The 23,840-nt window shown below is 38.5% G+C and overlaps 1 protein-coding gene across 1 annotated transcript in view; it reads right to left on the bottom strand.

Moving 5' to 3' along the window:
- The window catches only part of ca16b (carbonic anhydrase XVI b), a 252,954-nt gene extending 229,441 nt beyond the window's left edge, over positions 1-23,513 (bottom strand). The window contains exon 1 of the mRNA XM_088338154.1: positions 22,815-23,513. Coding sequence (XP_088194280.1) covers positions 22,815-22,902 — 88 coding nt within the window. The 5' untranslated portion in view covers positions 22,903-23,513. The remainder of the gene's footprint in view (positions 1-22,814) is intronic.
- Between the last annotated feature and the right edge of the window lie 327 nt (positions 23,514-23,840).

Raw genomic sequence — 23,840 nt, 5'->3', positions numbered from 1 at the left:
GTTTATCTTTTTAAACATAGAGTGGTACTTCTACATAAGAGCCTAATTAATTCCAGGATTGTGCAAGCAAATTTCCCCTCAATGAAATAATTGTCTCTCCTTCAAAATGTTATGGAAATGCATAAGGCAAGTGTCATTGAAGAGAGCTGACGCACAACCAGTTATCACTTTTCTGGATATTTTTTTGAAGCAACTTCCTTCCTCATCTCCTTTGTAAAACACCAGCTTCTCTGGTCTGTCCTTTGTTAGTATTTTTGCAACAGTACTATAACCAACCTCAGAAATGTTTGCAGCAAAGCCCAGCATAAGTTTTTTCCACAGATTTGTGATTGTCACTTGCTGCTTCACTGTTGTACTCTTTTGGCTTGGTCACTCAAACAAACCCGTCACTCAATGTTTCTTATTACACACTCCTCCCGACTTTTGACGTACATTTGACTAACGGATTCCGGCAAGATACGATCTTTTTTGGGGGGGATGTCAGAAAATATCCAGACATTGCTGCAAGTTAGATTTTGTGTTGTGTGCACCTTTTTCCGAGTACAGGACAGTACTGTAGTGCCTCTTCCCGCCGCGTGGCACTGTGAGAGGTCACCCAGCATCCACACCAAAGAAGAAATCCGGCTTCTACTTCCTGGTTCATGTGTAATCTCAACAACATGTACTGTATCGCTAGTGTGCTAAGAATTTTCACGTTTTTATTGATTAAAATGCGAGGCATTTCTTTTGAAATGAAAGTGCAATGAGGAAGCTTGATGCAGTTGAGTAAATGGTCATAATGTTTTTTCAGCCACTTTTTAGCGCGGAGGAGGACCTCTTGAAGCGCAAGTGCCAAAAGTAAGTAAAACCTCACTTTGTCTTTAGAGAGCATGTTATTTTATTAAATGTTTATTTTTTCAGTACAAAACAATACAGGTTACTTATACTAGCCTTAAACATACTTATATAAACCGTAAACATACAAAATATAATACTAAGGCAACTTATGAACAAATTGAACTTACGAAGGTCCGTAACCTAACTGGGTCTTAGGTCCGGCAGCGTCTGTATTTCTTGCTTCGTTACAATTATCATTTCCCTTCTATCTCAGACACCTTACTGTTTCCCTTTTCAGAACTCATGGCTAAGGTCATAAACAATCACAAAAACGAGATGCTACAAAATGCAATTAAAGAGATGAGATCCAAACAAACTTGCTGCAGGTTACAGGTATTCTACAGGTATAACCAGGGGCGCAGAATCAGGTGCCTGATGGCGGAAGGCACATCCGCAAACTTGACTGAGCTTGGGTCACAAGTGGTGAGGGGTCTCGAGCAATCTCTAATGGTAGCCTCTGGAACTGCTCGGGAACAGGATTCTCGCAAGATTTTTGTTTTTAAAAAAAAAAGAAAAAAAAAAACTCTTGTTGAGGTCACAGCAGACAAACAATTAAGCGATCTCTGGTGGTAGCCTCTGGGACTGCTTGTGAACTTCAGTCATAATGCGAGCTAGATCTTTGTTAAAAACAAAACAAACAAAAATGATTGTATCCAAATTCTTATGTGAAAAGGCGCTCATATAGAGATGTACCTTCCTGTGTCGAGTGTGCATGTTCTTCCCGTGCATGAAAGCGTTTTCTTCTGGCACTTTGGTTTCATCCTACATCACATAAACATGCACACCAGGTTGATTGGCAGGTCCAAATAGTCCCTAGGTATGAGTGAGCGTAGGAATGGTTGTCCGCCTCTTGTGTGCTTTGCGACTGGCTGAACCCCTGTCCAGGATGTCCCCTGCACACTGCCCGAAGACAGTTGGGGTGAATGAACTCTTCAAACAAGTATAACATTTAGTTGAAAGGAAACGTGAGGTCTTCAGAATGACTTTTCAACCTTTTTCTACTTGGTTGGATGTGTCACAAATGAATTTTAAAATTTTAAAATGAATTGCGTGCTTTTTTTTTTCATTAAAAGATTTACTTCAATTCATTCAAACATAAATTGGTCTCAAAATGCCCATAATACTCATTTATTTGTGTACGCTGTGACCTTTAGAACACTTACACAAACATACACTTTAAAAAAAAAGTATAGCAGCTATGCTAAATGATTGTCTTGTTGTCAGGATGCCAGCAAGGTGTCACCGGTGTCATCAGCTCAACCAAAACCTTTTAATTGGACCAATCATCCATAACATTGAGTTGTCTTGAGAGCTGTGCGGCTATTGAGGCAGAGCCACTGCCTTCCGCCGCCTGTTCCACGCCGACTATTAAACCCACGACAGATGATGTGTTGAATCCCTGAGCGATTAGCCGTTACCTGGGGATAGGTCTCCTCGCTCTGGTAAACACTTGGGTTGGGGTTTAAATTGGCTGTGACAATAACATGCAGCAGCTGTCACAGCTTCAGTGTGCAATAGTGTTTGACAGATGAGCAAACTCGCAGGTATTATGATGACATTTGTGGAGAAAAAAAAAATGGGGACGAGGAAATTTCTCGACAATTAGCAAATTTGCCAGCTGAGACAGGTGCCATACCATCTCTTGTCACAGGAACTTACAAATAGAAGGGGGGTCATTGTTCAGCAAGTGTGAAACTATTTGTTTCTAGAAAATTAAATTGCCAGAGGAAAAGGCCGTGGTATTCAAATCCTTAGGTAATTAGGGTTTCTTTCTACCAAGAGGGTTTCGATGTGTGTAAAGGAAGTGAAACATTTGCATTCCCCGAGGGGAAACATGCCAACAGGATCGATAGGGCAGTCTTTAAACTCCCTCCTAAAACCACCCAACTCAGCACATTTCCCTGCACTCTTGAAATCCTCTGAAATTAACTCGCACCAGATTTCCTCTATAGCCGCGCCATTTTACATCAAGCAATCACGCCAAGCCAGTGCTGCACAGCTCTCAACGTTGCCTTAAGTTCTTTGATTGCTTTGTCAAAGCGCGGTTAAAAAACAATGACCCCCTTCTTCCCATTGACGCTTTGCAGCTTTCTTTCGTTCGTCAGAGAGACAGGCGAGTGGGAGAAACAAACACGATGTCAGTCCTTTTGTGAAAGTCAAGAAAAACACGGTTTGCATACAAAAGGAAAAAACCCACATTGCACAAAACTGACTTTAATGATGTACTGCTGATGAAAAAATGGCATTTGTGATCATTTGTCATACTGCCTTTAGATAATTATTCAAATAGATTCTAAAAAGATGAAGATGTTGTCCAAACGATAATGAATTAAGCTTCCAAAATATAATGATCATCATATAATTAAAGTCATCATGAGTTAAACACATAATAAAGTCACATCAAATAACAATGACCATGGAGACTGAAGTGAAAGATTGGTATTTAACGTTAGGGGAGTAAACATCAAGTGCATTTCATTTGTTTGTTTCAATATATTTTTGGAACCTTTGGAGAATGTTGTATTCAATGTAAACTGTGTTGGTGTGATGTCTAAAAATAATATAAGGGTAATATATCCATCCCCCCAAAATCTATGTCAATAAAAATGTCTACAAAATCATGCACTGCATGTATGACATATTTATGCATTTGTTAGTTAAAATCACATAGCCAGTGCCGGTAAAATTAAGTTCCCAGTTGTCCTTGCTCTCAGTGTACCTGTTCCACACCTAAGAGCGAGCTACCTGGCTTTTGTTTTTAGCATATGCATAGCATTATGTCTAGAGTTACACATAAACTGTATCCATGGGGGTGTCTTAGTTTTAGAAAAATGAACATATTGGGTGTGTATTAAGCGAGACAACAGTAAGCGAGTGTCATAAGTTTCAATCCCTGCCAATCAGAGTTGGAGATGATAAGAAGCCAGGTGTAACTACTGCAGTGACTTATCCCCAAAGACAAAAGCCAGGTGTTAGTGGGACTCGCTTGTGTGTTTTCGCGGCTACAGTAAAAATATGGAGGAAAACATTTCAGCAAGAGCATGTTAAAAATGCTTTTTGTCTCAAACTCTGATACCGCTGAAGAATATTTTATGTATTTGTTTGCAGTTTCTTGGCAGGTTGACAGGGAAAGTCAAAAGATCTGAGAATTAACAACTGTGAGGCATCATTTCAGTTCATTTTGTATTCCATAAATACAACAGCTGTCGGTCCTGATGCTAAAGTACCGATTTTGTTTTGCTTTGCGTGACTGAAACAGTAGAAAGAACATTTGCAACTTCCAGTAAATTAAATTCATAACTCAACTTAATGAGAGCAAAGATGTATTTAACTTTTTCTTGAGCTGCTGAAATAAATTAAATATTTGCAGACTTTGACAGTGAATTCATCAAATTCAACTGAAGGCTTGGGGAAAAAGTGTCCCAACTCTATGCCTCGGTGCGAGACCGGGCCTGTCGCATGATTTCCTGACGAAGTTTAAGACATTTCCCATGAGCCACGTGAGCAAATCTGGTCTGTTTGCTGCACACAGGCTAAATTTGAGGCCCAGGGTCAAAAACGCTGTCAGTGACGATACAGTAGTAAGTTACAACTTAAAGTCAAGTCAATCGATGAATGAGTGCTGCAATAGATAAAGCTTTAAATCAAATTCAAACTTAGATGTAAGATTACGACAATTATTTTAATCGATAATTAATATGTTGATAATTTTGTCAAATAATCATTTCTATCTATCAAATCTAAAATAATAAAGTCATGACAATTTAGTTACTGGTCCGGTGTTGGAAAAGATTGTCAAAGGGTAAAGGCAAACCCATCGAATCCAGCAAAAACCATATACCTCTCAAACTAATGCCCTTTAAAGGGACTCCTAAAAAGCCATGTACGTTTGAAAAAAATAATTTTAAAAATACATTAAAAAATACACTTACAAGTGTAGAGGCAACAATATTGAGATATTAAAAACATTTGAATTGTACCTAATTTGTGAACAATGAATTTTACCAGCATAAGTGACATTTTTGATTATGATCTAAAGCAGTGTCAATGTCATGGGACGTGGGCTCAATGTGGCCTACCACATCAATTTATGTGGTCTATAAGAAAATGTCTAGAGAAACACAAAAGAAAAGTTGCATCGTGTCACACAGTGAGAGTTTTAAATATGTCCATTCCATGTCGCCGAAGCCAGGCATCCACTGAACAATTATTTTCAGACTACCTTTAATCTACCAGGTAACATGGAGGAAACTCATCTCGATTTAGTTTCTTTCAATAATAGAGGTGAAATCTGACAGAGAAGTTCCCGTATTTAGGCAAACATTTTTATTTAAAGAAAAAAACCCAGGCGGACCTATTAAAATAATCACTTTTAGTGTTTGTATGCCATTTTATAATTTCCCAGTGTGCATGAGTTTCCCAGAGATAAATAAACTGTAGTGAAAATGAATAATATTGTAGTTTTGCTCATGAGTTTGATACAATCTGGAGCCCATCCCAGCCATCTCCGGGCAGTGGGCAGGGGACACCATGAACTGGTTGCCAGCCAATCGCAGGGCACACGGGGACGGACAACTCACTCGCTCAGTCACACCTAGGGACAATTTTGACCAGCCAATTCACCTGAAATGCATGTCTTTGGAGTGTGGGAGGAAACCGGAGTGCCCGGAGGAAACCCACGCAAGCACGGGGAGAACATACAAACTCCGCACAGTAAGGCTGGTGGCTGGATTTGAACCCACGCAGGAGGTTCCCACGACCTCAGAACTGCGCTGCCGTGCTGCCCATATATATATATATATATATATATATATATATAGTTGACAATTAATTTTGTAGTCTGTTAAACAATTAGATGCTACCCCTGTTTCAGTGATCAAAAGTGTAAAGATCCCAACACCTAAAACCAATATGATCCATCTAAGCATGGTAGAAAAAGTTCCAACAAGATACTGGTTAAATAAAAACACAAAAAAACACTAAGCCCCTTACGGACAAGTTATCAGGCACCCAAAGAAGATTGAAAGAAAGCATTACCACAATATGCCCTCTTGTCAAAAGTTAGACCCTCCTGACCTAGTCATATACATTCAAGGGACTGCCGTTATCATTCCCTCGTTCACGACAGGGGAAATTAGCCTCATGAGCGGGGACGTCATGCTAGCTGAACATAGACTGAAAGAAAAGAAAATAACAATGAGCACAAAGCAAACACATGCTCTGTTGATGCACAACAACACAATGCAGGAAGAAGGACCCTGAAGGTTCCATTGTTTCCACTCTCCATGGGGCACCGCTGACTGACAGCTCAGCTGTAAGCAAAGCTGACACAGTATCGCATCACAGCAAAATTGTTTAAGGGGAAAGAGGATGTGGGGACTGAAGGACACAGGACATTTATTGATATGGCCGAGTCCTTGAGTGCAGCAGTATATGTCCTTTGGTGACACTGCCTCACAGCCTGGACATTCATCACATTTGTCAAGAAGCACAGGAAATAAGTGCTTTTGATTCCCCAGCAGTGTTTTTCCTTTGTTTTCAAGCAGCCTTGCCCAACCAGATCGAGTGTGCATGCATGTGCGTCGTTTTGTGTTGTTTGTGCCTAGGACAGATGAAATGATTTGGAGTGAAGTGGCACTGAGTCATTTCTAATTGATTAAAAAGCTACTGTGACCAGCAGGTCCTTGGCTAACGAAGTGAATGGGAAACACCACACAGATTGCTGCAGCTTTTCAATGAGCTAAACAAGGTCTAAAAAGTCAGTATTGATGTACAGTGACTGAAATTGATCAAAATTTACATTTCAGTTTTTAATTACCTCATCTGATGGGCCACTTCACCACAGATGGCAATCTCCCTACTTACGTCCACTGGCCATTTCGGCCGTTTGTCACATTAAGCCAGAAATAGTGCACTGCTATGCAAGCCAATTTGATTTTGATCAAATCTAGTGGCCTCTGGCGCATTTCTGTAATGCCTTTTCTGGTTTTTTGTTTTTGATCCATTAAGCCGATGCGTTATACAGATGGGAATGGTGCAACGCTTCCAATTTGTCCGATATAACCGGACTTGTGTGCCTCCAAGCTTATTGATTCCTATTATCAACAGCAGCCAGATTTTTCCGACAGTGGCACACTAAAAAAACACAAACTGGTACAGTTTTATTTGCACTGTAAAACTATAAAACACACATTGAAGCATCTCAAAGGTGACAATATAAAAATGCCATGTTTCTGAGCATAATAGAGGTCTTGTGTACCCAAGTTCACAGAGTACAAGGACATTTTTATAATATTGAACATGATATACAAGGTACTTAACACGTTTATTAGACCGCCACTCATTGAAAGGTTTATATCACAGCTGTCCAAACTTAATAGCCTTGGTAATTACCAAAATTACATCATTTCTGTAACATTCTACATCCACAAATGAAGGCTATCTTTAACCCGAAATACTCCCTTTTTTCTTTTTTTGTCTGCTTTAAGCCAAAAAGAAAATAAGCAGGTTATATATGAAATTAGTTGGCGGTCAGAAGGAGTTAAAATGTTGCATTCTCAAAACAGATAAGTGGGTTGCTGCATGTTATAATTTCGGTATTGATAGGTCAATTTGGAATGCCATATTCTTGTTGAGATTGACAGAATAATAACAGTTTTGTTTAAATGAAAGACCCGAAAAAGAGCACTGTACTGCCAAATGCTATTCCTACTGTATAATGTTCAGAACTAGTATTCTGATAACTATAATATGAACTGTACCAGTTAACAAATCAGTTACACTATTAATAGAGGTAGAAATTGCGTCGAACACTTGCACTGGAACTGCGAATGTTTTTTTTTTGTTTATTTTTCCTTTTTTTTCCCAGAAATAAATACATAATGTCTAAGCTAACCAAGGCAGGGTGGGAGGGGCAGACCAGGCGGAACTAATCTCGAGACGTGTTGTTCCCAAGTACATAAACAATGCATGTTCACAATAGCAGAGGAAGCAAGGAGGAGACTAGAATGCTAAATGTAGAAGACGCCAACATCCTACGGGTAGGAATGTTTATGTGCTTCATTAAATGCTACTTTTTTTGATTTGCAAGCATCAGCTTAAGTCATTTGTGCCTATGGAGGAAAGAAAATCAGAGGGGTCTAATTAAGGACAGGTACTAATTTGTAAAGATGATGAAAGACTAATAAATTAATTGAAACCACTAATAAAGTGGCGGTCACTGTTTGAGAGGATGTAGTATACACATCATATTCAGGGATGGGATCAAAGCAAGCAATAAGTAAATGACTTTCGCAAATGGCAGCACAAAAATCCTAAAATAATATTTGAAGGCAGTAGGACTTGTCATTTTAGTTCACACCCAAAAACTGTACATCCTAGGTTAGCATTATTATTTTTATCTATAGGAAGACACCCACGATCAGATTTTTCCCTCCATCTAATGGACCGGCCATGTAGTCATTAGAGGAAAATGAGCAAACTAAACTATTTGCACAAGTGGAAAGTGCTCAAAGTTGCAATGTATCTCCCAATTGACCATTTTGTGAGTTGTGCAGGCAGCTGGCCAAGAGACACCACACAAAGTGCTGAGCTGGGATGGAAACTTATGGCATATGGTCCTCATGTCATTTTTATCATCATGAGGCAGCAAGATGTACTGGTCTACATTATACATAGTGGACCAATTATCCAGTTAAACTCCAAAGGGAGTTCTTAAACATGCAGCAGAAAACATCACAAATGTCTTACTGGCATCAAATCAAAACCTCAGAAATCACATTACGGGACGTTGAATAATACCAGCATGTTCAACCCATCCTTTCTGGCTCCTTTGCTCTAAACATATTCAGAACAGTCAATTCGGTTAAATAAGATTACCTCATAAAGCTTCACTGAGAGCGACAAAATATATAGGAGTATAATTAAATAGAAATGTCCTTTTGAGAATAAAATTGTGCAAATAAATCAACTCTGATTTTGATGACAACCTTGCTAGTACACTGATTTTACAAAGACTCTTTGTTCTTGTGTATTTCCTGAACTAACTGTGAAAATGTGTCACCATGTGCTGCCAATGATAACCAGAACCGTCTTTCAAAACATACACCCAAACCTCACCCACTCGCTGTGTTCTGAAGAGAAGGAAAACTGTATTTGAGGCTTAAGATATTAGAAACGTGTACCAATTGTTTACACTTAGCCTTTGGCTAAAAAGTTGACATACATTTTGAGAAAAAACCCCACCAGGAATCTATTAAATGATAATGAACGCTTTGCCATAAATTTTTTTTACCCAATTGACAGGTCTTGTACTGAGGTTGAATTTATTCAGCTCTTACATCGGCATTGACATGTACAAGCCAAAAGCTTTCCCCTCTGACACGTGGTCTTAATTCCATTCAGAGAAAAAAAAATTCTGGTAACTTTGCCAGTGTGAAAGCAAAAACATTTACTCTACTTGGCCAACACCTTTCTTATACCAATGACTCTGCAGACTGTGGCAGAGGCCCTTGTTCTGTGGCCACGGAAATAGTAAGTTACACATTCTACAAATTAGAAAAGCACGATTAACCGAAATATAACCGATCTTGTGATAGGACGTAGTGTGATTGTAATATCGTCATATCCCAGGTATTCCTCTTAAAACATGTTGATGATGTAATGCCATTGGTATTTTTGTTTCTTTCCATACTCATTTTTGACCCCACTCATTGAAAAGGTCTATGTACTGGCAAGTCATGCTTCCAAGGATTAAGTATTCACAAAAAAAAAAAAAAAAGCTAGCAGAAAAAGGGCACTTTTCTTTCAAAATCGCATCAAAATTGCAATATTGCTCTGAAAAAACCCAATTAGTTTTTTCCTATAATCGTGCAGCCCTACTACGAATTAGCTAATAATTATGCTTTTTCCGATGTATGATTGAATACTTCAATTCCTTTACCAGTGTCTGAAACTCATGACAAAAAGTTACAGGGCAGACAACTCTGAAAAGTTGCCTGCCCCATTTTTCCTAACTTTTGAAACACAAGACGACTACAGTAATCCCTCGGTTATCGCGGTTAATGGGGACCAAAACCACCCGCGAAAAATGAAAATTCGCGAAGTAGCGACGCCCCTTCAAAAATGCTTACAAAAAAATAAATAAAAAATATATATATACTTTTTAAAAATTATTTTATTTTATTATTATTTTTTAGACCCGCTAAGCTCTGAACCCACGAATGTGGAACCGCGAAGTAGCGAGGTCCCACTGTAATCGCAAAAAAAAAAATATTGCAAAGTATTAAGGATTGACAATCAGAATATATAACAGAACAACACTTTAAAATTAAGTTTATTATAAATCTACTTATAACATTCATTGCATGTATATGACATCGCTGTTTTCCATTTGCGATCAGTATGTACCTGTATTTACTTATCTTCATTCATGCAATGTTTGCGCTGCATCGTCTGCTAAAAGCCACGTGAACTCTTTCCACGATGCTTTTAATGTATGTTTACGTTTTGTAGCGTCATAAATCTTATTAGCTTCTTTTGAATCCTTCTTCTGGGGCTGAGGTTTTGGCTTGATTCCTAACCACTTCTCCTTTTTTCTTGTTTTCTCTATGCGTCTACTTTGGAAAATTATATGCAAATGCACGACCTTATAACGCTTGGGAGAGTCTGGAAGCACGAAGTTATTCGATGCAGGCTTCTGATTGGCTGCAGAGTATGCAAATTCCCCCAAAAAAAACGAAATTTCCAAACCGAACGAAGATTTCCAAATCGGAATAAAGCAAAGCTTTGATTTGAAAAAAAATAAAAAATAAAAACGAAAGAAATGTTGTTTTTTTTTTCTTGAAAAAGTTGTCGGCCACCCAGAGATGTTGTGTAAGTTCTACGCCCGACGTAAAAAATGCACGCCCCGGGCGTCCGGGCAGGCGTTATTTCAGATACTGGTCTATGCTTTGCTTTGTGTAAAACACGGGGTTTGTTTAATTAAATAAGAAGTTTATGTACTCAAAAGAATACATGACATTTTGCCATTTATTATGAGCTTTTTATTGTAAACAATAGTGACAGTGACAAAAGCATCTATTTTCTCAGGAATTACTTGTATCAATAATGACATTTTTGAATTTAATGTTGATAAAAATCACAAATAACTATCATCCATCTATTATCTGCACCGCTTATCCACAGTAGGGTCGCGGGAGTGCTGGTGCCCATCCCTGCTATCTTCGGGCAGTGGGCACACGCTGAACTGGTTGCGAGCCTGCCTTTACTCTGATAGGCCTACATTAAAACATTTTTATACTGGCTTCTGATAAGATTTCTTCCTTTAAATGTATTGTATTTGAAAAATATCAAGCATACATCTAAAAGCTGATAAGAAAAGTTTCGCTTTCCCGTCAAGGATAACAATGTTTGTCCAAATGTTGATACATTGGTGTGAAATAATGCGCAATTGAAAAGTAGAGTGCTTCCTTTTTAAACCTTAATCCACATTTGTCACTGCCTGTGCTGATTCACTTGATAACAGTCAATCAAAGTGAGCAAATGTCTTGACACCCCTGTAAAATGTTGAATCTAACATGACACCCTTAAGGCGCTTTCTGACAGCTCCAACACAACGTTGCTAATTTTATACTGTATACTGAACAGACAGACTAAAAACTTGTTAACAGAAACAGTGTTGTGCTGGTTAACTTAAAAGACTGAAGTTGCCCTAACATGATTGCAGTCAGGCAACTACCAAGAAAATTAATTTGCTTACAATAATATTTAAAATTCCAGTTTTACAATGAATTCCTTACAAAAATATAGTTCACATGTTTTCAATTACTCAAACTCCAAATGTTTCAAGAAAGTAAACAAATCAAGTTAGGACACAAATTCAAAAAAATGAGTGGCTAATTGTTAGCTTCAGAAAGGGAAAAAAGTTAGCAATGCTAGTTGACTTGACTGGATAAAGTGTATGTAAAGTTGTAATATATTTAAATGACCATGAGTGATAAGTGACACTCGTGTAAGTGTGATGGCAAATGGAAGTTGTGTCCTTGTTCAACCAATCTTTGTTTGAGACTCATTGTGATTAAGGTCTATACAAATAAATATGACTTGACATGTTAGAACGATTTGCATGTCGAAGAAGCAAAAAGATAGACCAATGTGTCTCATTGATGATGACAAAAGGTACAAATTACAGTGCTTTGGTGTGCTTTTATCTGCCAGTATACTTTGCTAATGTAATGCCAAAGAGGTTTTATAGTAAAAACCAAAGAATATTTGAACATTGAATAGGGCAAGTGAGCAATGTAAACTAAAACTGACAAAACTGCAACTTGCAGGCAAGGTAAGAAGATACAAGTTTAAAGGGGATATTAACATTGATTGGAGCCTAATATTAACCGGCGCAATTTAAGTGGCTACTAATTACAGTGAAAAAAAGTCTTGATTGGCGGATTCAACAAAGCACATACGGTAGCGTCTTTGAAACGCTTTCAGAATGTTTCAGAGACACCACTCAAAAGACTAGCAGACTGGCAGCTAAATGTATTCTCTTTTCAAACACACAGAAAATATCGGTAATGAAAAGAAAAGTCACGCTCACCACACTGGCTAAGCACCATTACGTGAACAGAGTACAGTTCAACTAGATTTCTCAACCGCCGACCTTCTGTTCGTCCGGCAGTCAGCCTTTCTGCTGTGTGTCAGAGGTCCACTGAGGTATGCAATATGAAATAAGTCTGCTGTGTTCACAGCTTGTAAGGCGACAAGTCAATAAAACGGCAAGCTGAGGGCATGGAAGCAAGGAACCTGGGAGGGTTGGGGGCAAAAATGGACGTGATTAAGACAGAAGCATTCTTCTGTTGCATCACCGCCACTGATATGGGGGATAATTGGTGCCACACACGAGCAGCAACAACATCAATCTGGGACAGAACTGCATTTAACGTTCTACCAAAGCTATCAACAGTGAAGGATGACATTTGAGGATTTTAATTATATGCCTGAATAATAAATTGAGGGGGTGGCACTAATTTCAGGCTATTCCAGTTCACTACAAGTACAATCATTCACTTATGTCCTCACTGCGTTGCGAGATGAAACGGAATATGCATGTTTAGCTCTTTGCTTATGATTAAGTGGCATTGCAGGCAAGCTGATGGATTGTGTTTGGGGAGAACGGCTCAAAAAAACTACATTTTAAAACAATTCACCCAATCTCATTGAGCTCACTGTCCTATTTTTAGGAAATAACTCAATTCAACTTAATGGGCTTTGGCATAAAAACACGCAGAGAATCGCTCCACAACAGATGATTCGATATATGGGTTCCAAAGCAATTAAAGAAAGAAACGATTTGATTGACTTTAACATAGTTGGATTATGATTTGATTCAGCGAAGTACATTTGAGTACACACACAAACATTTTCAGCAATGGCTTTTTCAAAATATCATTTTTATTTTAAGCTTTGAATTTTTGGTGGGTATTTTACATATACTGTATTTAAATAAGAAAGCACGGCGGTGCAGTGGTTAGCGTGTGTGCGGCACAGTTCTGAGGTCATGAGATCGAACATCCTGTGTGGAATCTCCATTTTCTCCTCGTGCTTGCGTGGGTTTCCTCCGGGCACTTCAGTTTCCTCCCACATTCCAAAAACATACATGTCAGGTTAATTGACCGGTTCAAATTGTCCCTAGGTGTGAATGAGCGAGCAAATTGTCTGTCCCCATGTGCCCTGCGACTGGCTGGCAACCAGTTCAGGGTGTAACCTGCCTGCTGCCCGAAGATAGCTGGGATGGGCTCCAGCACCCCCGCAACCCTACTGAGTATAAGCGGTGCAGATAATGGATGGAGGGATGTATTTGAATAAACTTGTCAATACTGTAAGATATACCCATCCCATGAAGATCATTTGAAAGCGGAAGGATATGATTATCATTTATCCCCTTAAAGTTCCAGTAAAATTTGCCTAAAATCCCAATCCAAGATGTAACCAAATAATGCTGTTCTTGAACCGTTTGGAGAATATGGATGATTTCGGTCTCTTTTAAAAGGTAATGCGCTGAAATAATCACTGCAAGTACTACTAACATTGAATAATCCGAGTTGGAAAACACGAGGTTTTTATTCTCGCCTGAATTTTTGGGGGAAATCAAATGCCTGCAAAAGAGTGTAGCATGGGTCTCTTAGCTGGAAAATAGGTGAGACACTAGATTAGAGCCTAACCTAGTCTAATAAAACTTAACATTGTATTTTACAAATGTTTCTAATGGTAGGTCTTTCCAGATGTGGCCATTTGGAGACGACCAATTCACAGCCCTAAAAACTTTGCTTTTGTGTATTTTACTTTGGACAATTTTAGACATTGTGAAAGATGTAAATGTTTGACTTATCTTTCCAGAAGTTAATCAATGATTCTGCACACTTGCACGCGATTGGCTTTGCACATGTTTATTTTTGGCTCTAATTTGAATAGACCAAGTGAAATTGCATAAAATTAGGTTGGGAATTTAATTGGCTAACCAATGTGTCAAGGTTCTCACAGGCTAAGGAGTATGAAAAAAATCTTGCAATTTGCTAAGAGTGGTGTCAATCAAAAGGTGAGAGGCTAACGGAAGTATGGAAAACAAGATGACAAGTCTGTTTATTTTTAATGGGGAGTACTGGAGGAAAATAAACGCATTAGACAGTCAAACAATGCAAGAATGCTTCAAGGCGGATTTTTTTTTTATCTGTCGGCATTATCATGCATTAAGAGTAAATATTTTACATTTTGGATTCATTGGACTTTCGTTAATGTAACCACGCTATATTTTGCGACAATCGTGCCATAAGCAGAAGTTCTTAGCGTGTTTGGGTGAGCTATCCTGTTTTAATAGTTTTCGGGTATCATGTTTCAGCCTAATTGTGATGTTTTTGTGAGGAGTATAATTTGGTCAAAATGTCTTGAATCTCGAAATTTTATGCTTTCCAATTAAATGCGACATGATATATTTCAGTTACAGGGGACATCGTGAAGATACAACTTTGACTTTCGAATTGTTAAGGGGTTAATTCAATGCAGGCCTGTCTTCATTTTTTTCTTCAAGATTTTTTTTGTTGTATTTACCGCTGAAACACATTGATCAATTATCTGCACTGCTCATCCTCAGTAAGTTCGAGGGGGCCACTGGAACCTATCACATTAAAAAAAAATGTTGCCCCAAAAACTTACAAAAAAATAAAATCTGAAATTTACACTTATCAGGTAGAAAAATAGCAACTTCACAATTACATTTCAAATTTTAACTCAATACTAAACAATAAAACTGCACTTTTGTCATTTAAAAAGACAATGTTTCAAGTTTTGAAAAAAAAAAAAGTCTTCCAAACGCCGTCAGTGGCATAAAGAGATTGCACCCTTACATTGTGTGCACATCACTTCATGGACACATTCTATTTAAATGTGAAGCTGCAAATTATCTCATCTCATCTCTTTAGCCGTACCGCTTATCCTCATTAGGGTCGCGGGGGGGCTGGAGCCTATCCCAGCCATCTTCGGGCAGTGGGCAGGGGACACCCTGAACTGGTTGCCAGCCAATCGCAGGGCACACGGGGACAGACAACTCATTCGCTCATTCACACCTAGGGACAATTTGGACCGGCCAATTCACCTGAAATGCATGTTTTTGGAATGTGGGAGGATTGAAAAATCCATCCAAAAAATGTTTTAATTAAAAATTGGTCATCGTGCCCGACTGCTGTGGAAAATAGCATATATACATAAAGATATCCTAACACCCATTGTTATTGTGGCTTGATGGCCAGAAAAGATAAAAAAAAGTAACACTGCAAGCACGGCGGAGCAGTGGTTTGGCGCGTGTGCGGCACACTTCTGAGGTCATGAGATCGAACCTTCCTGTGTGGAATTTGCATGTTCTCCCCGTGCATGTTCTCGTGTTCTCTCCTGGCACTCCGGTTTTCTCCCACATTCCAAAAACATGCATATCAGCTGAATTAGCAGGTCAGAGTTGTCCCTAGGTGTGAATGAGCAAGTGGGTTGTCTGTCTCTGTGTGCCCTGCAACTGGCTGGAAACCAGTTCAGGGTGTCCCCTGCCTACTGCCCGAAGATAGCCGGGATGGGCTCCAGCTCCCCCGCGACCATACTGAGGATAAGCGGTGCAGATAATGGATGGATGGAAGTAACACTGCAAAAGAACAACGTGAACACTAAAACATTATATTTCATAGTATTTATCCCTACCACTTTGGAGGTCTCCGTATCCTACATGTCAAAAGATGTGAAAATAAAACACTTTACCGATTGGATAGAGATATTGTTAAGGTGACAGTTCGCACCTTTATGATGATAGCAACACTCTGGAGGTGGGAGGGGGCAATGTCACTGTGCCAACATTATACCTAGGCTTTCTATGTTACCTGTCTGATGCCATACAACACATTAATGCATAGTGTCAATAGTAGTTGCTAAAAATCAAAGAACTATGCATTTATTTTCTGCAAGCGGGGTCCAGAAATCATGTTCAGAGAGTGTAAAGTTTGAAAAACTAAATGAGCATATTTTATGCCACACAGTGACAACACCAACAAATAATTACACTGTCTGAATTATGCTCCAACTGGAAAATGTTTGGCTGTTGGAGTTCACACTGCTGTTTTTAACTTAGCATATAAATATGAGGGAGAACACATTTGTCAGTAATGACCAAAAAACACTGCCAGTTGGTTAGTTTTCTTTTTTTTTCCTGATTTGCGAGTTGCTGTCATCCAAGTATACAAAATTCATAACAAAAAGAGAACTTGAATAAATGACAAAAAATAAACTGGTGCAGAACATCAGAGCAAACAAAAAAAAAATTGCGTTTTAAATATGCCCGATTTCTGACCTCACATCAAATCATGAGATGAAGCTGCCCAGTATAATATGGCAGTTGCGCACCAATGCTCGTTGAGCCAAAATAACATTTTACCTCAGCTTTTAAAAAAATATGTTTAAAACTTGGGCACCAACATGGGGCAGCATTTTACAGAGGGCCTGTGGGCTGTAGTTTTATCCCAATCCATACAATGCAAAAAAAATGCAGTAACTGCACGAATATCCCTAAAAAACATTTACATAGGCCCACAGTGCCATAAAATGAGTTAATCTTCATGATCTAATCATTTGTTATCTTTATTACTATAGGTAGAAGGCCGTCTCACAACAATCCTAAATGATGTTTCTTACTTTTTCGTACTTTGACCAAACTTAAAAAAAAATAGATTATTAAAACAATATTATATATATATATATATATATATATATATATATATATATATATATATATTGTCCAGTCCCCGAAAATATGTTATTAATGTTGCAATCCCTAAAGCCGCCACAATACAGACGCTCCCCGACTTACGAACATCCGACTTACAGATTCCGGCAGATCCGATAATTTTTTTCAGGATGTCGAAAAATATCCGGACATCGCTGTGTGTTAGATTATGTATTGTGTGCACCTTTTTCCGAGTAGAGGTCAGTACTATAGTGCTTCTTTCTGTCACGTGGGGCTGTGAGAGGTCACCCAGCATCCACACCAAAGAAAAAAAATCCAGCTTCTGCTTCCTGGTTTGTGTGTAATCATAACAACTTGTGCTGTGTCGCTGGCGCGCTGAAAACTTTTATAGTTTTATTGTTTAATATCTCGAGCATCCATTCAATATGGTTGGTGTAAAGTATAAAGAAAAGGCAAGTCATCTCTTTTTAAATGAAAGTGCAATAAGGAAGCTTGATGCGGTTGAGAAAATGGTCTGAATGCTTTTTTTCAGCCACTTTTTAGCACGGAGGAGGACCTCTTGAAGCGCAAGTGCCAAAAGTAAGTAAAACCTCACTTTATCTTTTTAGAGCATATTATTTCATCTTTTTTTTGTAAAAAACAATACAGGTTACCTATACAAGTCTTAAACATACTTATATAAACCATAATCATACACAATATAGCACTGCGCAACTTGCGAACAAATTCAACTTACCAACGATCGTCCGGAACCTTACTCGTTCGTAGGTCGGGGAGCGTTAGTATTGTAATCATCGCAATTTTGTGAAAGGTTTTAAACAATATTTCTGTAAAGAAATACTTGCTATTCATGCAATTATTGCTTGTAAACCCCTCAGGTTGCAGGTTAATTCTTGCATCTGAATAGAATTTTGATTATGAATGTTAGAGCCACTGGGCTAGCTTATAAGTTCATAGACCAGTCATACTGGTAATACATACACACACACACACACACACACACATATACATACATATATATAGATATATATTCAATCTTTCATTCAAAAGTGATACTTTTCCCACAATTCATGAAAACAGGACTAAATGGTATTGTTCATCCCTTCAAAATGATTAAGAAGTAACTGGAGATATAATGCAATTAAATGTTTCAACAAAGTCCTTGCAGTGTCATCCAAATATGCCTAGCATTTGCCCAGTAGCTATAAATCTACAGTTTTTAGAATGTGTGCATGTAGAAAAAAAGTTGGTCATTTTGTTCAGCAGGACCGGTTTAAAATCCTGTTGTTTCTCAACCTGAACACCCGAGGCACTGTCGACAAGGACTTGAAGGTCACAAGAAGGAGACAAATGCAGATACAGGCAAGTCCACATTGAGAGATTTCATTTTACCTTTCTGCTAGACTGGGATGGACAAAAATGGACACAAAAGAAATATATCATAATTTTTTTAGAACACCACACCGTTTCGGTTCTCAACTCAGAAGAACACAAGTAGTTCTAAGCAGTTATGTGAATTGCAGGATGCATTGTTCAGACACTGTACACAGATATTGTACATCAATCAGTGATGGTGACAGACACTCTTTGCTAGATGCATATCACAAACCAAAGAGAAATAAATGGCTATATTTTGTCATCAAAACTAAGGGAAAACTACACTAAATGGCAAAAATGATCAGGGTAATATCACATCCAGTTGACATTTTTTTAACATGACAACATAGCATTTCATTATATCACACAGCTTTACCATAGAATAGTCAAAAAACACTCCCAGAGTACAAATAGAAACGGACCCTTTGCACCCACAATGTGTGCTTGGACATCAAGTGAGTGAATCACTACATCGTCAGAGAGCCTACAGAAAAAGCACAACAGCCAAACAAAACTGTTCTAAAAATAATTACAAAAGGTTGATTGTTATGAAGCTTATAGTACATTTACAATCGAGATTTGGCACATCGCCAACAAGGAATGCAACCCGTCTTCCTTGCACAGATCTCAGCCGATGGAGCGAACCGCTACATTGCCAGTGACCCCTCATAATCTAATCCAATCCAAACAAGACCTGTCAAAGAGCAACAAAAAATAGGTTTCCGGTAACACTGTCAGGGATGGACTAACATAAAAACACTGCAGATGACAAACATACCTTGTGCTGGTTTGAATAAAAGTGTATGCACACAATTACTGAGCGGATAGAGCCAAATATCAATATTATTGATACTGAAACGAGTAGTTAGATTGTTGTCTGTAGTCTTGTTGAAAGAAGGATTTGTAAAATGTATTTAATAGGGAAGATGAAGGGGTAGGAAAAATAAGCATCTGCTTCTGACTACCCCTTTTTGTTATGTGACATTATTTTGTTGTTGACTTATTGTTTTTGTCCTGTTTTTATTTTAATGTTCGAAAAAAAAGTTTTCATTCATTCATTCGTTCATTCTTGACTTTTGTTCTTTGTTCAATTGATGCTCTGGATACATTTCAGAAGGTTTTTTTAATATTGTATAATTTACGCTATTTGCACTTACTGACCATTTCCAAAATATTGCGCAATGCAAGGTGTTTTAGTTGTTGACATTATTTGACAATATTCGTATTTTCATTGCTTATTAGTTTACTCGCTAGACTTTTGTTTTGGAACATTTGTAACAAAAAAATGTACATGTATTTTCTATCATTTTAAAGTTTACATCATCGTTTTATAATTGTTTAAAAAACAAGATATTTTTAGTGCTTATGATCTTTGTGCTGTTTATAGTAGTTATCGGAAGAGGGGTTAAATTATTCAATTATCATGACATTTACAAAGTATAGGTATCGGATTGGTGTTGAGCAACAATACCTTGTATTTGCATGGATCGGATCGATACCAGAATTCTTAGTATCGCCCATTCTTACACGCAAGTATATGTAAAATAAAATGTTTATTATAAAATATGAGAGGACATTTTCGCAGTTTCTATCAGTCACATCAAGCATCTGATTAAGGCAAGAAAAGCGGATTTATTTTTTACATGAGTGATCGATGTGGGAAGGGTGAGATCCTTTCACCCAAATCAGAAATTATCATTTTTGTTTATTAATAAGTGGTCTGTACAGCCCTTTGAGACTTCTTGTGATTAAGGGCTGAGCAAATAAACATGACTTGACATGAGTCGGTATACCAAATTGCAATTATGTCCGCTTGCAAATGCCCATTGATGTACCTAATAAACTGTTAAATGTGTTATAAAATAACTCACAATACTGGATGCTCACTTTCTGGGTAAAAGGGAAGAGAGGCAATCTCGCCCGCATAATCACAAGCAACCATGACAACACAGTCAAGACCAGGGTTCTCCAAATTGCATCCCCGGAAGCCATTTGAAGGCCTCATAATTATAGTTTCAGGCCCCTGCCTTACTAATAAAGTTAAAGGGACAGTGTGGATCACTAAATGATGTCGAATTCTGTTGTGGAAACAAAACAAGTGCTAAAAATCACAAGTAAGAATGAGATAACGGAGATTCGAAGTGAGCATACAGCACATTTTTTCTTAAATCCTTTTTGTCAGGTTTTGGTTTATTTGGGTACCTGTAGCAGCAAGATGGCGGGCAATCAGGTCAGCTCCCTCTAGATGAGAATCTTTATTTTTCTTTTTAACACTTAATTCAAAAATTTAAAAATAATCACAACAATTTTTCATTAGCATCATAACAAAAGTGTACCAAAAATCCCCCAAAAAACAAACATGTCAGTCAGGAAACCGTTAAATCACATGGAAATACTAAAATGTTTAGAAATGTGCTTTTATAATGGCCTAGTTGTGGGAAAGCTTAATGGAGAAGATTTTTCTACCCATAAATTTCCACTTGTGAATGTAGAATTTGCCAATAATGATAATCATTTGAAAATCAAAAGGTTTATTTTGGCTATAATTTATGTTTCAGTCATATATTCCAAGTACAATATAAATAGTTTGAACCTATAGTCAATCTTATCAGCTATAAAACCAGATTAGATGTTGACCATGTTACCTCAGGTCTTTTAAAACACATTTTTTCTAAATATTTAAATCAATATTCGCTTAATTGAATGAATGAAGAATTTATTATCACCCAGGGGAACTGAATAATAAACACTGTCCCTTTAAGTGCAGCCGTACTGGATAAATTTATTACTAATTGATTTATTTTCATAAGAATTCGTAATGTGAGGAAAATCGTATTTAGTGTAGATATTAGTTTATATTATATATATATATATATATATATATATATATATATATATATACACACACTTATTTCAAAATTGTGGGACATTTTTTATCCAAACTATTTTGGCCTAACAGGCAAAAGGTCCTCAGTTCAAGACCGGGTGGAAACATATGCTGGCCTGGAGAAGGATGGGCGCCACCAGGCTGTACTTTCCCAAGACACACCACAGGAAATGGTGCCGCTACAATTCTAGTGGTTGAGGGATCCAATCAACCAAACCCAATTTGGCCAAACCTCAGCAAGTCCCTAGCTCCGTGGGCCCATGAGTGAATTGAGTTTGAGACCCGTTCAAAAGTTAAAACATTTTGCTCCAACCGAAAACAATAATATCATTTTTTTGGTTGACTGAGTCTATTTAACCCTACTACCAATACTTAACCTAGTAATAACATAGAAACAACATGGTAATCGCATGATATGTGGTTATTTTAGAAATGCTTATCAAACTGCGTGCCCTTAGCGCGAATTAGTAAGAAAAAGCAACTCTCAGTTTGAAAAAGTTTGGAGACACATGGTGTTACTTTAAGTAAGGTTTTAAAAACTCGCATTTTACCTTAAAGAGTATCAAAATTAATCCTATTATAGCAAGGGTCTCCAACACGGTGCTGGCGGGCACCAGTAAGCCCCCTAGGGACAGCTGTGGTGTCTGCGGACGCGTCCTGAAAATATCGCACCAGTGCGGGGTCATTGCGATTTTCTATTTATTATTTTTAGTGGTTTGACAGTCTATTTAACCATACAATAAGTTATATAATAATATTTTTGTCGCTGCTAAATATTATTGGACTTGTCATTGAATTATAGTTACAATGCAATATTACTCTAACTTAGGAGAGTTTCTAAAAATTGTAAATATGTTGTATTTTTATGAAGACAGCACTATGTTCTTTTCCCTTCAGGAATTTTTATTACCTGTTTAGCCTGGAATACCATGTCTAATCTAGCTGCGAACAATGTTTCACAAAGTTCATATCAATGACAATTAAGACAATTCATTTCCAGCATTTGTTATTTTGGAATTAAAAACTGGATGCTCGTCGCACTCGGTAGCCTTACAAAAAAAGCTCTCAGTTGGAAAAAGGTTGGAGACCCCTACTGTAACATTTTATTACTTATAAAGTAGCGTTTTTTTAAAAAAAGTTGCATCCTATTTAAAAAAAAAAGTCTTAAAATAATCATTAAGTGTGACATATTATCTACGCCAGAGTGCAGCTGAATGATGAACACTAATTAGCAAACCAGGACGAACGTGTTTTGTGTTAATGTCGCCTTTTTTAATCGAGCTACGTGTCCATATTACCATAACCGGAGACGTTAATGGGAAAAAGAAAGTCGAATTGAAAGGTTCTGATATAGACAGTTTGCGAAGATGAAAGCTAGCTAAAGTACGCGCCGCTACTTACCGGGATGACAGTCGCCGCGTTCGGGCAAGGTTAGGAGGAGCGTGACGGATAAAATCCACCAGCGGTTCGGTTCCCGTCTCCTCTGCATGTTAAACTACTCATGGAGAGCACTAAAAAGCGATAGGTGACAAAGTTTGCAGTTTCTTTTTTGGTTTTTTTTCCCAAGAGTGGGGGGAAGGAAGAACCCCCCACGCGTGCAAGCGAAGCCTTTCCCTTAAAAACGAAGTTGCCGCTATGGCCACGCAGGCATCAAAAAGCAAATGTCTTATCGTAGTCCCCCTTAACAAGATCCGCGTCGGTCCAAGCTGAGGCTCCTTCGTAGAAGAACACGCCGAAACACTTCCAAGCAAGGCTCTGGTGATTCTGGCTTCCGCGGAGCCACATTCCCGGAGAGAGGAAAGGGGTCAGGCGGCGATCAATGGCTGTCTTTAACTACACAGGAGAAGAAGCGGGGGGAGAGTGGGAAGTGGTCCGATAATATCGATCTGAAGTAGCGTTTTTTCGGCGTTTATCCGTGACTGGGGGCGATGCACGACGAGAGGGGAAAACTGCTGCTTGGAACGGTCGCGTTCCTCTTCCATCCAGGAAGTGGACTTAGCGGTCATGCGTGCATGGATAGCAGGCGGCTGCTGGTCCCATCCTGGCTGACGGGCTGCGTGCGCGCGGGGCGGAGGCACGGTGGGGGGGCGGTGCTCGGATTTGTTGAATGCGAGGAAGAGAGAGAGAAGGAAAAGGGAGGAGGGGAAGAGAGGAAAGGGTTTGGAGCAAAGGCGCTGGTTTGTTCTGGGGAGCTGTGGCGGTGCGAGTTTGAATCGCAGCCTGTGCACACAGCCCCTTTGCACGAGATCTACCGCTATCACACGCACAGCAACGGAGTGAACTTTAGATTGCATTTACATTAATAAATATGTCCAAACTAATTGTGGATAAGTGCATCTGACGAAACATTGCTTTTTCTGTAAACTCAGGCTAAGGAGCGGTTGCGGGCAGTTCGGGAAGACGTTCACACGAAGGGTACACGGCACT

The sequence above is a fragment of the Urocampus carinirostris genome, chromosome 6, assembly GCF_059441175.1.
Source record: "Urocampus carinirostris isolate Australia breed hairy pipefish chromosome 6, RoL_Ucar_1.0, whole genome shotgun sequence".
NCBI lineage: Eukaryota > Metazoa > Chordata > Actinopteri > Syngnathiformes > Syngnathidae > Urocampus > Urocampus carinirostris.
This window is presented reverse-complemented; position numbering and strand designations above follow the sequence as displayed.